General features: G+C 34.8%; 1 protein-coding gene across 5 annotated transcripts in view; it reads right to left on the bottom strand.

Moving 5' to 3' along the window:
• Positions 1-14,078, bottom strand: part of ATE1 (arginyltransferase 1) — a 117,346-nt gene that overhangs the window by 14,972 nt on the left and 88,296 nt on the right. For all 5 annotated transcript variants that reach the window (XM_045567768.1, XM_045567771.1, XM_045567766.1 and 2 more), the window contains one exon: positions 1,462-1,582. In XM_045567768.1, the coding sequence (XP_045423724.1) occupies positions 1,462-1,582 (121 nt within the window). The remainder of the gene's footprint in view (positions 1-1,461; positions 1,583-14,078) is intronic.

Genomic DNA, 14,078 nt, shown 5'->3' with positions numbered 1-14,078 from the left:
TTCTATGGTACCATTATGCATGAGAAGGAGCCACTCCTGATTTCATAACAGCTTTTCAAGGAGATAACAAAATACAACATTACATGAACTAGTTTTTTTAATAAGAAAAATGATTTGTGGAAAAATGCACATCTCAGAACTGAAGAAATGACTGCATTCCTTTCTATGTGCCCCCTTATTTTTCTTTTGCTTTTTTCCATTTATGCCTTTCGTCTCCCCCAGACTCTCCATTTCTCTTTCCTTCTTTTTTTCCAAACTTAGACCACAAGTGGTAAGTAGAAAAATGCTTATATTCTTAAGAAATATGTATCAGGCATCTCCTCTGTGGTGGGTTCTGTGAGGACTCAAGGCTCAATTAAGCACAATTCAGAACATCAAGGAACTTTAGTCTAGGGGGAAAGACATGTCAACATAATCCAACCCAACACGAGAGCATCAAAACTCGTGCCTGCTGCACAAAGCCACAGTCGGATGCCGTGAGGATTAGGAGGGCTGTGTGGGGAAGACTATTTTAAACTGTGAGTGGTACTTAGGCTATAGGGAGGTAAACAGAACTGCACACTTTTGCAGAGAGAAGGATCACAGCAGGTAAAAGTAAATGCAGACAATGGCCTGTGGCATATATGGGATGCAGCATTCTAGTCTGGCATACCACCACTAAAACAGCAATAAGAGGGGGCTATTCTTCGCATGTTTGTCTTATTTTAATCCTCATTACAGCTCAATAAGGTAGTTCTTATTATTGTATTAAAGGTAAGGAATCTGAGGCCAGGGAGATTATTAAATTGCCTAAGGGCACAAAGTTTACCAGCTGATCATGGAGCCAAGATCTGAATTCAGGAAGTCTGACTCCAGGGATATACTTTTAATGTCTGTACATATTATTAGTGCACAGAATATCCAAAGGGGAATAATATGAAACAAAATATGGCTGGAGCTATACTGGGCAGGAGGTGGAAGAGGGAACAGAAAAGGAAACACAGCAGAGATGTAAGAAGAAAGTCAAAAAAGTATTGTCACAAAACTCATCACAGCCTATTTGCCTCCATGAAAACCATTCTACAACATTATTCCATTCAGTTAGTCAATATCTCTATCTTCTCTACATTGACTAAATAATCAATCTACTGGACAATTTTTATGTACTATGATAGCTGTAAAAGAAGTAGATAATGATGTCAGCCCCTCAAAGGATGTAAAAACTAACCTAACGGGAGAAGGCAGGTCAGTAAGTAGCATAAGCACATGAGGTTTCTTAATTTTATGCCAAACTATGAATGTGTGTGTGCCTGTGTGATGTCTTCTTCTATCTTACACACACACACACACACACACACACACACACACACACACATACACACTGCAATATATAAGAAGCTACCTGGTCCCTGTTAACAGCCACGCACACATGGATTATAAAATAAAGCCAATGATTTCCTCTGAGCTCTGCTCCAAACATACCTGCTTCTGGGTCCTGGTTGAAACGGCAGTATTTGGAGTTTTCAAGTGAAGGCAGGCACTGTTCAATGGGTACCCAAACATATGTTTCAGGACACAACAAATCAGAAGGTCTATACTGACCCTAGAGAAGTGAAGGAAAAAGACACAGGCATTACTAACACAGCAACTCCTGAGATACAGGGTTCCAGAGCTCCAGGAAAGGAGCTTTTTCTTCCACAAACTTAAACAAAAGTCAACCAGAAATAGCTTTATTGTAAATACTAAGCAACCCTTTTAGTGATTGCTTTCCCATCTCAAGAACGCACATTTGACTTAAGGCTCCCAAAAAATAACACATTACCATTTATGACACCTGTGTTGGTTTGGCAGATTAGAGTTGGGTTTTTTTTTTACTGTTTTTTGGAAGAAATATTTAACATGATTCTTGCTAAACTGACTGCTAAGAATAACCAGCTTCAAAATCAAGTTGTCTTATAAATGCTAGTTAATAACAACATAATATTTCTTTTCATTTACAGCATTGTAGAAAGTGGACTTATTTTCCAAAATGAAATTTCACTGTACTTGATTACAAATTTAAAAATTTGTGGTTAACCTGTAGACTCAGTTGACAAATTCATTCCATTCTAATGTATTAAATCAACATACTTCTTATCAACATACTTCTGTAAGCAATCTAAACTGATAAATGTACAATAAACTTTAAAAAACAGAACAGAAATTTCAGAGAAACATCTGTAATAATCTGCTCAACTTTCCAAAAGATGCTAAAGAAAAAAAATCATTCACTTATAGGTAATGTGGTAGATAACCAACAGAGAGGATGGCAGAAATTACATGAAAGCATTTAGTGACATTTTTCATAAATACCAAGGTTTTATATTCTTTGAGTTTAATTAAAATTCCAAATGTCCCTTCTTTAAATTTTAAAATTCATTATAGAGGAATGAATAGTGTTTTTTAATGTTTTTTTTACTATAATCCACAGTAATACATTCTACATCACAACCTAGTAAACACATATGTAAATAGAAACAAAGCTTTCAGTATATGATGCTTACCCGTTATGTTCTATTTTGTTTCATTATTTTAAAATGATGCTCTTGAACCACCCAAATTGCTTTCACAAACAGCAAATGGGTCACACCACAGAGTTTGAAAACCACTGTCTAGTGCAAAGCCAATTACAAAAAATACTGCTCCCAGGCTCAGCACTGTGAGGTTGCTTTCATCAGAAAGGCGCTCTATGATAAGCCTGCTATATGTGAGTCACTACACGAAGCATCGCAAATACACGGTAATGACCACACCCCACCAGCACTCGAAGATCCAGAAGTCTGTAAGCTAACGGGGAGGCTGCACATGAACAAAATGTGAGGAAACATTATTTCCCACTTGAGTGGCTGGGAGAGGGTTCAAGGAGGACACGGAGTTTTACTGGGGGCTTAAAAGATTGATGGGATTAAGTCTAGGATAGGAAGAAAAGGAATGAGAACAATTTCGATAAAGGGAACAGTATAAACAAAGACGGAGCAGGACTAAGTAGAAGACAACTCTGAGTAACAGGATAGAGCAAGGCAATGCAGCTAAGGAAAGGTAGGCTGGGATCAGATTCTGGGGGACCTCAAATATCATGTTTGGGTCTTTATTCCAGATGAAATGGAGAGAGGGAGAGTTTTGTCCTATATTCCAACAGGAGCAGGTAAAAGGATGAAGACCAGAACTCAGGTCTTCGATTCTAACTTTCTTGGAGCATTCACTGTGTTGCTGATGCCTTACTGCCCTGTAGCAGTAAAAGGCCATCAATAAGGGGGGCAGCTCCAGGTGGTCTACACACTTGTCTAACATTAAAATTCATAACATAGGATTAATTAGGAAAGAATTAATAATGTACTTAGGAAGTGTAATAAAGCCAGATATTCTACTGCTATCTCTCTCTTCAAAAGTAATGTCATTCTCTCCATTAATTCAGAAACTGTTTTATTGGGGGAAAAGGACAGCATGATGGGATACTGTCCATATTATTAACAAATCTGAAAAATTAGACAGTATCCCAAAGCAGTGGTTCTAAATCTTCTTTTTCCTTCTTGGCTACAGACCATTTCAAAAATCTGAAGGGGAACAAAGCTAAATACAAAAGCTAAAGATATAAAACTTCTAGAAAAAAAGGACTAAATTTTCCTGACCTTGGAGTATACAAAGATTTTTTAGTAAACTAAAAGCACTAACCATAAAAGAAAAAACTGATGAATCATACTTCATCAAAATTACACAGTCTTAAAAAAAATTAAGATAATAAATAGACAAGCCAAACACTGGGAGAAAATACTGACAAAAAATTAGAGAACAGACTTGCATCCAAAACATACAAAGCATTTTAACAATCAATAATAAGAACACAAATGATTCAATTTTCTCAGAAACGCAAGTGATTTAGGCAATTCACCAAAGATATATGTTAAATAAATGCCTAATAAACACATAAAAAGACATTCAACATCATCAGTTACCAGAAATGCAAATTTAAACCATAACAAGTTACCACTGCATAGCCACTAGAATGCCTACATTTAAAAACATGGAAAAAACACATTTTGGCAAGGATTTGGACTATCTGGAACTTAGATATTACTTGTTTAAAATGATAGAGCCACTTGATAAAATACAAATATTCTTGTACATACATTATTTGTGAATGTGTCTAGGATAAATTCCTTAAATTGGAATTATTGGGTAAAAGGGCTTTAACTTTTATAGTGCCAAATGATTTTCCGTAGACACTCTGCCATTTTACATTTTTATCAGCAATGTTATGTTTCCAAGTTAATTTCCTCCACATCCTTACCAAAACGGTACACTATCATAACTTTCAATCTTTGTCAATCTAAAAAGTGGCATTTCATTGTGGTTTGAACTTGTATTACATATTTTCTTTTTCATAAAGTTGGCCCATTTTGTTGTTAGACTGCTGGTCTTATTGACTGAAAGAACTCTTTATATATTAAGGAACTCTTTATATATTAAACCCTTAGTCTGTAAAATACATTGTATCTTTCAAGTTTATCTGTCTTTTGACTTTGTACATCACCTTCTTTTGCCATATGGAAATCTGATATGTGATCAAATTTATCATTTTTTAAAATGGCATCTGGGTTTTGCCAAATATAAAAACATACTTTCATTGTTTTTTTTTCTAGTACATTTATGGTTTCCTGATTTTACATTTACATTTATGCTCCACCTGGAATTTATTTTGTTATAAGGAATAAGGAAAGGATCCAACCTGGTTTCTTTCAGATGTTTACTCAGTGGCCTCAGCATCGTTTTTTGAACAATCTTCATTTCCCCCACTGATTTAAAATGCCTCTTTGATAACTTACTGAATCCACATATATAGTGAGATCTCTTTCTGAGCTTTCTACTTATTCTGTTATACTGATCTATCTAGTCATGTGCACTGCCACACAGTTCTAACTATTAAAGTTTTACATTATATTGTAATACCTGGTAGATCTAATTCCCCCTCATTACTCTTCATTTGCAGAATTTTCTGGCTTTGTTTGCTTAACTGTTCTAGGATTCTAAATTTGGTACAAAAATACCACTAACATGACAAAGGAAATAGTAATAAAAATGGAATGGTATATCTTAACTATTGTGATGGCAAAACATAAAAGAGAATCCCAAGAATGTCTACATCTTTTGTTAAAAACAAACTAAGACCTAAAACATACGAATGACACCATTCACTACTTTAAGGTGGAACTGTGTATGCTGGCTGGCTAATATGCACAGGTCAGGTACTGGGGGTGGAGATGGGAGCAATCAGGCCTCAACTTTTGAGTCCTTAAGGTTAAAACAGACCCAGTTTTCCTTATTAACATATTCCATGCAGATTCATCAACAGCCACCAGAACCCAGTGCCTGGATTTAACAATGATGCTCACAATCAAAAAACTTTAGTCAATGAACATTAAATAAATTCTCACTATGTGACAGGCACTAGATCCTGGGAACAACAAGATGAATGAATGCTTGCCTCTAGATAATTCACGATCTATTGGGAGTGACAGAGCTGTACGAAGATGAAGTAGACATCAAATTATATTAAGTATGATAGTGGACAACCGTCCAAAGTTTCTAAATTTTCACAATGTTCTTTGAAGGTAATACCTGCTTATACAATGATTTCTTATTTTTAACTCTTTAAATACTTAGTTTATTTCACTGAAAGACCATAAATATGCACATTTTAACTTCTGCTGATCATCTGAAATCAAATTTTTACAAGTTAAAACATTTTTCTCCTAAGTACAGGCTTCATTTCAGCGCTTTAAATAATCTTGCAAGCCATCAAAGAATTCAGAGTTTTATGAAATAAACCACTTTGAAATGTTATGCTTTCTAAACTAAGCTGGTTGAGAGTTAAATGACAAAAGTGCTTAAAGCTCAATTTAAAGTCACTATCACACAAATGAAAAAAAGGGGGTTGAAAGCTACCCTGCCTTTTCAGCTAATATAAGAAAATGAGAAATGTTTGTATTAAGAATGTAATTACTTAAGGATTTGGACATAGTTGCCCAAGGTCAGAAGAAAAAATATTTAATCAACCTCTAAGTACATTCATTCAGATTGGAACAATAAGGTAAAAGCAGATTAATTCTTTCCTAGGGTCCTGACTTTTTGTAAATAAGAAGAAATCTGAGTTACCACAGATTTCTAAAGTACTCAAAATTTTGAAAATGTAATTGTTCTGACAGGGCTTATCTCACAATTTTTTTGAGAGTTCTTTCAATTTGATCTACAATTTTAGAAGGTGAGCTCTAGACTCCCTCTGTAACCCCTCAAAAAAGCCATCCAACAAGAACAAAATGAAATCTTACCCAGCAAAGGCCCCGATTTCAAGAGGGAAGGCTATTGTATAGCATAGCGCAGCTCAAGGTAAGATGCCCGAAAAAGTTAAAAGCTAACTTTTAAAAATCCTAAAAGTAGGGGATGCTTAATTTTTATTGTTAATCAAACATTTTTCAGTGAGAGATAACCACTCAATTGAACGTCTGCAAAGGAAAATAAGTTCATCAAATCCTATGATTTTTATAACTTCACCAAACTGTTACAACTTCTGCAATTATTTACAAACTGTTTTAACTGACAAGCAAAAATAAAAAAACCAAACAAACTGGCTAAGTGCCTCTATATTTTGAGTTGCCATACAAGATTTAATGTTTTGCTCAAAGTAGACCTATAATAGTCAATGGTTTTTTTCTTTAATGAAAACCACTTAGACTATTTGTAAAACCCAAATTATACTAGACTTCCCCTCACCAAAATAAAGAGGAAAAAATTAAAATATGGCCACATAATATTTCAATCAATTTTACTAGGTTGTCATAGAATGAAAGTCTAGGAAATACCAAAATTAAATCTATAACATGGAAAGGAAAAGAAAAAACTCTAGCTAAACACATTTCCTGTTTTATGTCTATTAAAAAAGACTGTGTCTTCCAGAAGGGGAGATCATGCAATTTTGATTTTTGGTCAATTGAGTGAACAAAGACATTCTTCTCACTTGCATGTTTTAGACCATAATTTGAAGAGCATTAACATACTGATTTTATTTTCTATCCTATAAAAGAATCACAACATAAGTTATAAGGAAAATATCTTGGTTTAACAAAATGTTATAGCAAGAATTCAGCCTAAAAACTACATTCATTTTGATAGCCAGATGTTAAAATCATTTCACATTTTATCTTACTGAATAACAATGAACAGAGGTATTTAAAGAGTATAAAAGGATACATTTATGTTGAAAAATTTGATTTCACAATCAGTAATAATTTCAGCAAAGATACTTTAAAATTTTAGATGAAGATCTTTTATTCTACTAAAAACTAAGCAAATAACATCAAGAGACTTTCCCTCAGTTAAGATATAACTATTTAGAAATCTGAATTTTCAAAGGCTAAATATACTACTGATACAGAGGAGAAAAAATGGTTCTAGCAAGCCCTAACAATCAATTTTTTTACAATGTTTTTGCTGCTGTAATTCATATACCATAAAACTCACCCTTTTTAAAGTGTAAATTCAGCACTTTTATTATATTCACAAGTTTATACAACCATCACCACTATCTAATTCCACAATATTTTCATCATCCCCAAAAGAAACTCCAGTACTCACTAACATTCACTCCCCAATCCCTCGCTCCCCAGCCCCTGGCCACCAGTAATGTATGGCAGTCCACTTAAAAATGGAGTATTTCCTCATATTGTCACACTTCCTATTTGACTCAGAGTAAAACTCAAAGACACAACACAGCCTATAAGGCCCCAGGTGACATGGCCCATGTTACCTTTCTGGTTTTCTACTGTTCCACCTTGGCCACCCTGTTTCCACCTCAGGGATTCTCACTGACTATTCTCTCTTCTGGTCATACAGATATTCCCGCAGCTAACTCTGTCACATCCCCTAAGTTTTTGTTGAGTGTCATATTCTCCACCTATCTCCCAATTATTCTTCCATAGGGCTTACCATCTTCTAACATTCTTGTTAATTCCCTTATTTATTTGTATCTGTAGGGAACTCCTTGTTAGACTGTAGGATCCAGGATTTTAGTCTGACTTGTTCACTAATGTATTCTAAAACCTGCTCAGTAAATAACTGACAGATTGATGAACAATTAATCTAGCATACTCTACTTATACAACTTCTACTTCTTTTCCCTAAACATAGTCAATGTTACTTTAATACCTTGTGCCTTGCATATTAATATGGCACACATGAATCAATCAATATTTGCTGAATTCATATTTATTATGCAGTTCCACTATGTTTTTATTATATAAGAATAGTTCCCAATCTTTGGGAATTCAGTGAATTAACACAAAATGCAAAAAGTATATGATCATGAGATGGTCTATAAGAGTTGCTGAAATCGTAAAGGGTGTTTTCACACTAAAGGAGGTTAGAAACTACTGGCTCGTGTCAATTTAGTTTTTTTTTCATCAAAGCTGAGAATATTTTCTATTCAAAAGAGAGCATAGCTTTTCATATTAAGTTTCACTTAGGAAAACAAGAAGAGGGAAATGTGACTTGAGAAAGGACCTCTTTATCTGTTAGCAGAGTTGAGCAGTGCCACTTTGGTTGGTAATGACAATAATAATTATTTCCCCCTGCGTTTGTTAAGAACATAGTTCTCACAACAATTCTGTATATAATCTAAGTTAAATGTCACAGTAACTTAAAAAGGTAATGAGAACAGACCTCCCCTGTACAGAGAAAACAGTAAGATCATGCAATAGTAGTGATGAACTCAGAACTAGATTCGTGATTCCCACTCTCATGCCATACCTAAAGCTAAAAATATTCACAATTCTTTTGTGTATTTTCAAAATAACTTCTAAAAATCTTAAAGATCACAACTCAGTTCAATATGCACAGGAACTCCACTTGACATCAAGGATGGAAAGTGGAAATAAGCCTGGTGAGGTGCTCATTATCTGCTAGGGGGAGAGGAGGTAGCTGTGTCCCAGTGCTGCTCACAGCGCCCTGTAACTGCAGGGTGGGGGGGCCCAGGGCGCTGGGGAAGCACAGAGGAGCTGCCACTGACAGCAGTACTGACAAGAGCAACAAGGACTATAACTGAGCTGTTGGTGGCGCTCCAGTGAAAGCTGATTCTTTCACCTTTGTGTTCCTCAAAAAATGTCCCTTCTGCAGCATGCCTTAAAGGCTGAGTAGCAAAAAAAAAAACAAAACTAGGCACTCACTCACCAACACCAAATACAGGTCCAAGACCTACAGAGCTGTCGCTCTCCTGAGCTCCCAAATACATGTCCATCAAAACTGCACCAAATAGGAGATGAAATGAGAAACAACTGTTTCATCTTTGCAATTAATATGTGGTCCTGTGTCTATGGTTTGGGGAAAATTCAAAAATAAATGTATCTTTAACTTTGCATTCAAAATGTTAATGTTAGGTTAGTTATAAAGAGGAACTCCATCTTTTCTCTGAACAAATGCCAATTTCCCTAAATTCAAATTTATTGCCAGTATCTTCCCTCTTAATACAGAACGACGTATTTAAAGCAACTTTCAAGTTCAAGAATGGATCCAACTATGACTTGGTGTTATCTGGAGAAATATTATGAAACTCATGGTTTTTAAATTATATTATGGTTTCTTTTATCTCACTACAACTTCCTATCTTTCTACATTTCCACAGAAGTACTTCTTATAATTAAATGTACAACTGGTCAGAAATAAAATAAAAATTTTTTATATTATGATGGAAAATTCTATAACAACCCCAAAGCACTGAAATTACTAACCACTTCTTTTTAAACAAATTCACATTAAAAGGTCCATTCTTTGATTATAACAAATCCAGAAATACCCGATTTTAATTTTAAAGGGCTTTAATATCTTTTTTTAAAAATCTTTTTTCTTTTTCTTTTTGGCCTTTATAAGAAGACATATGTGAAGCCCTATGTATTCAGAACCATGTATGTTTACAAATCTGACATATAAGAATTCCCTTTGAATATTACATTTTTCTTTGTATAAGTTTAAATAACATGGAAATGAGGAGTTATTTCTTTAATTAAAGTTAAAAGATTTGAGACTTTGTTGTTTTTCTCAGAAAAAAAGTCAGAAAAGTGAAGAAATACTTTCATATGACATTCACCCAAGTTAGCATTCTTGGCTTTTAATTGGAAACATCTGGGGATGGGCTTGGCAGATTGCAATAAAATTGAAGTTACCAATTCACACCCTGACATTTTGAGGGTATTTTGTTTTTACAGTTTGCAAATCAAAACCAAACGGTCTTTCCTTTGAACTCTGGTCCTGAACCAAAGATCTTTATGAGATTTCACTTTCAAGAATACTTTATAAATATTTTGAGAAATAGGAAGGATTTTGTGAGTATTAGAGAAGAGCCTAAACCAGCAGTTTGTTTTGAAAGTTCAAGTTAAATTAAAATATAAGTACACCAAAAAGACAATATTATTTAAATACACACACACACACACACACACACACACACACACACACACAGGACACCAGTAGCACTGAACAAAAAAGAAAGATTAACTAGACATTTAAGTCTTTTATTGGGTAAAGTTGGTATTGGTATCCCAATTTTTCACAATAAAGCAATTGATTTTACTAAAACCAATTGCTTAAAGAGAAGCTCTAACACTACATAAACAAAAATAGTTCAACATAATCCATTAGAGTAAGCTGTACCCCCAGAGAAAGAGAGTAAGAATAAGGGCTTATTAAATCCAGTCTTTTCCCTGAAAGACAACACCAATGGAATCCCATCCGCAAAGTACTACAGCAGACCCCTTGCTCCCTGATTTCATTACATAAACAGAGATTGACTTTATCAGTCCCCAAGAGAGTGCTTTAGAAGTAACTCTAGCTGCCCTGTTTTCAAAAACTGTGTTTGGATTGTGCCATGCTCAGTTGGCGAGGTGAGCTGAGACCAGTAAAGACAAAGGACCTAAACATCTGAATCCGTTTGTGTTCCTCAAATTCTGAAAGCCAACAGATGTACTCCATGTGCTGCTGGGCTAAGCTTTGAAAATTTAAAAATACATATTTTTTCCACTGACAAACAGAAAGTGATGGTATTCTGTGTTTCTTTAATTAAAATCCAAGGGCTCTCAAAGGCTCTAGGACTTACTTTAAAGCTTCTTTAAGACTGACCTATTTATTTTACTATTAACAAATAATAGAGAATAAAGAATTTAATTCAGTTTTAATCACAATCTTTGCTTTTATTTTGGAAACACTGACTTAATCTTTTCTCTTCTAAAAAATACAAAGAAAGCTTGTGAAGAAAAGATTCAGGGAGTCGACTTACAGCCCAAATTTAATTTCAGACTGAAGGGTCATAAGTTGAAAAGGATTAAAAAAAAGAAATAGAATAAAAGATAAAGACAAAGAAGATAATATAAAGAGAAAAAGTAAAGCCCAAAGCTTCTTTAATTTCTGTTAAAGATTAAATATACATATACTTATGTGCATATATGTATAAATCTGGCATTCTCCATGTTGGTACGAAGAAATCAATTTAGGTGTTTATTTGCTTTTTAGGCTATGACTTAGAAAATATGGCTTAGAATCACTGGTTCTGCCATTACCCTAGTTGAGGCAGATGACAGTGACAGGGTCTGATTTCAAGTTCTCCCCCTCGAATCCATCCTTCTGCTACTAGAGAGACCTGATCCTGTAAATTCCCTACTTAAAACCCTTCACTGGCTCTCCAATACCCATAGGAAAATAGAATGATCCCTCTTTAAAGTAAAAAAAAAAAAAATTCATGGGCCTCTTTTGTAACTTCTGTTCCAGCTGATGAGAAATTACATGAGATAAATACCAGTACAAATTCATTAACGCTTTTAAATGAGTCTGGATATTACTAATCACAACAGAACCTGTATATGATTGTAAAGTAACAGTACTGTACTCACATGTGTATTTCCTTAGTCTATATCCACAGTGTGCAATGGATTCATAGACCTCTTGCCAGAGCTCCCTGGTTTAGAGATGCCTATACCATGAATGAGTGCATGGCAAAAAATTTGTTTTTCAGTCTACTTTATTACCCCCCAACACACTCACCCAAGGCACTCACAGCTAGACACAGGCTATCTCCTGCCTGGTATGGCTACCTATTTGGTCTGAATGCCTATGCCATTTTCAAAACCTAACCTACATACTGCCTACTCTTTCTTTCCCAAGCCTTCCTTGGACTCTGCTTCACCTCACCACCAACTGCTCCCTTCCCCAGGCTGAATCATACCCTGTGCTGTCATTCCTACAAACAGCCTACCATCTTCCAGGCTCCATGCTAAGGTGCTGGGCATGCCACGGTGAATAATAAAACTTCCAGTTTCAGTTCTCAGGGACCTTCTAGCTCAAAAGGGGAGACAGACTTTTAGGAAATAATCCTACAGAAACACATTATTACAAAGTATGGCAAATGCTATGAAGAAAAAGTATACCAGTGCAATAGGAAAATCTAATTTTAGATGTCAAGGTTGACATCTTTAGGAGATATCTGGACTTCCACAGAAGCCTGTTCTAGAAATTAATACAATCAATTGGAGTTGTTTATATGCAGTTTCTCTTACTTTTGCAATATCACACCTCCCCCTCTGCTCCCTACCCCAAATCCAACTTGGAGTTTCCTAAAAGCTGGGAGCACATCATTTCTATGGATTTCTTATGCCTATGTAGAATTCCTTGTATGGACTGAGTTCTCAATAATATTTACTGAATATTTATTGAATTAAACAGAATTCTGTAGAATTTTATTTTTAAAAAAGATAGAACCAGAGAATCTTAAAACTAGAAGAACCCAGACCTCCCCAGTTAGTATCCACTTTCATCTAAATATTTTAAAAAAGGAAGAGGGGAGAGACAGAAAAGTTCAGTGACTTGATCAAGGTTAATTACTAGTAACCTTGATTACTAGAACCTTGATCTTAATATTCTTTCTCTGTTAAAATTCCCAAGCTAAAATCAGATACAGTATGAACTCCTAAATTGCATCAGCAATGTCCTATGTTCCTGTTTTTGAAGATTTGCCTAATCAGAATCATTTGGGATCTTGCCCTTTAGAAACATTATTGGTTTTACTTTTCAACATTCTTTTTAAAATTGACATGCCTTGAATCAAACAATGCTAAAAAACAGTTCCCAATAAATATACATCTTTAATAAAGTCAGTAAACTGTCTTTAATCATGTATCAACTGGAGCTATTATTTTTTCCAGAATATGAAAACAGAAAACATTTTTCAATTCCTGAAAACCTTAATCGTAAAGGTTTGTTTAATTACACCCCTGAGGGAAATAAGAAGTTAGCTATAACCTCATATTTATCCCAGGGGTGTGATCTTTGGTAATCAGTCCTTTTTTTCTGCCTGATGGAAAATTCATCACAAATGACTTAAATGCTTCAAGTTTAAGGATAACCCTTCCTCCCTCAACTGTGCAGCAGCAGGGATTCTGGGAGAATTTACATCCTATCCCCTTGGATGCCATCAGCATTCTGTGTGTTTCTGCAAGGAAGCACTGGGTAGAAAGTTAATGTACCAGGTTTTGTGGAGCACCTACCTTCAGCAAGTTCGCAGTATACCTAGCAGATTATTTTCTCCTTTTCTAAAAATGGTCATTCATGTAACTATGATAAACATGACATCTGCAACTTATTCAAATCAATTAATTTCACAGAATTTTAAATTATTGTGAAAAATGTACTATGTTACAAACACCAAGAAATTTTGGATGACAACTTGGAAAACCTTACTTCTTCACTCCTTATGTAACATCCAGCCTAAAATACCATATTTGTCCAAACTCAATTAACCACATTGTTAGCATAGACAGAATTTACAGTTATAAAGATCCTCAAGATCGTATCATTAGTATCTCTGTAAATGTTGTAATTTTGTCTCTTTTTTAGCTCAATACAAAACCACATACGCATCAAATGCAAAAAAACTTTAAGATGCAAGGAGATGTAAAATCTTTAATATTTTCATACATGATTTGAAAGTGTTACTTAGGACTTAATTTTGGGCTTAATTTTAAACTATA

Source organism: Lemur catta, chromosome 14 (assembly GCF_020740605.2).
Source record: "Lemur catta isolate mLemCat1 chromosome 14, mLemCat1.pri, whole genome shotgun sequence".
NCBI lineage: Eukaryota > Metazoa > Chordata > Mammalia > Primates > Lemuridae > Lemur > Lemur catta.
The sequence above is the reverse complement of the archived record's forward strand: the minus strand, read 5'-3'. Positions and strand labels throughout refer to the sequence as shown.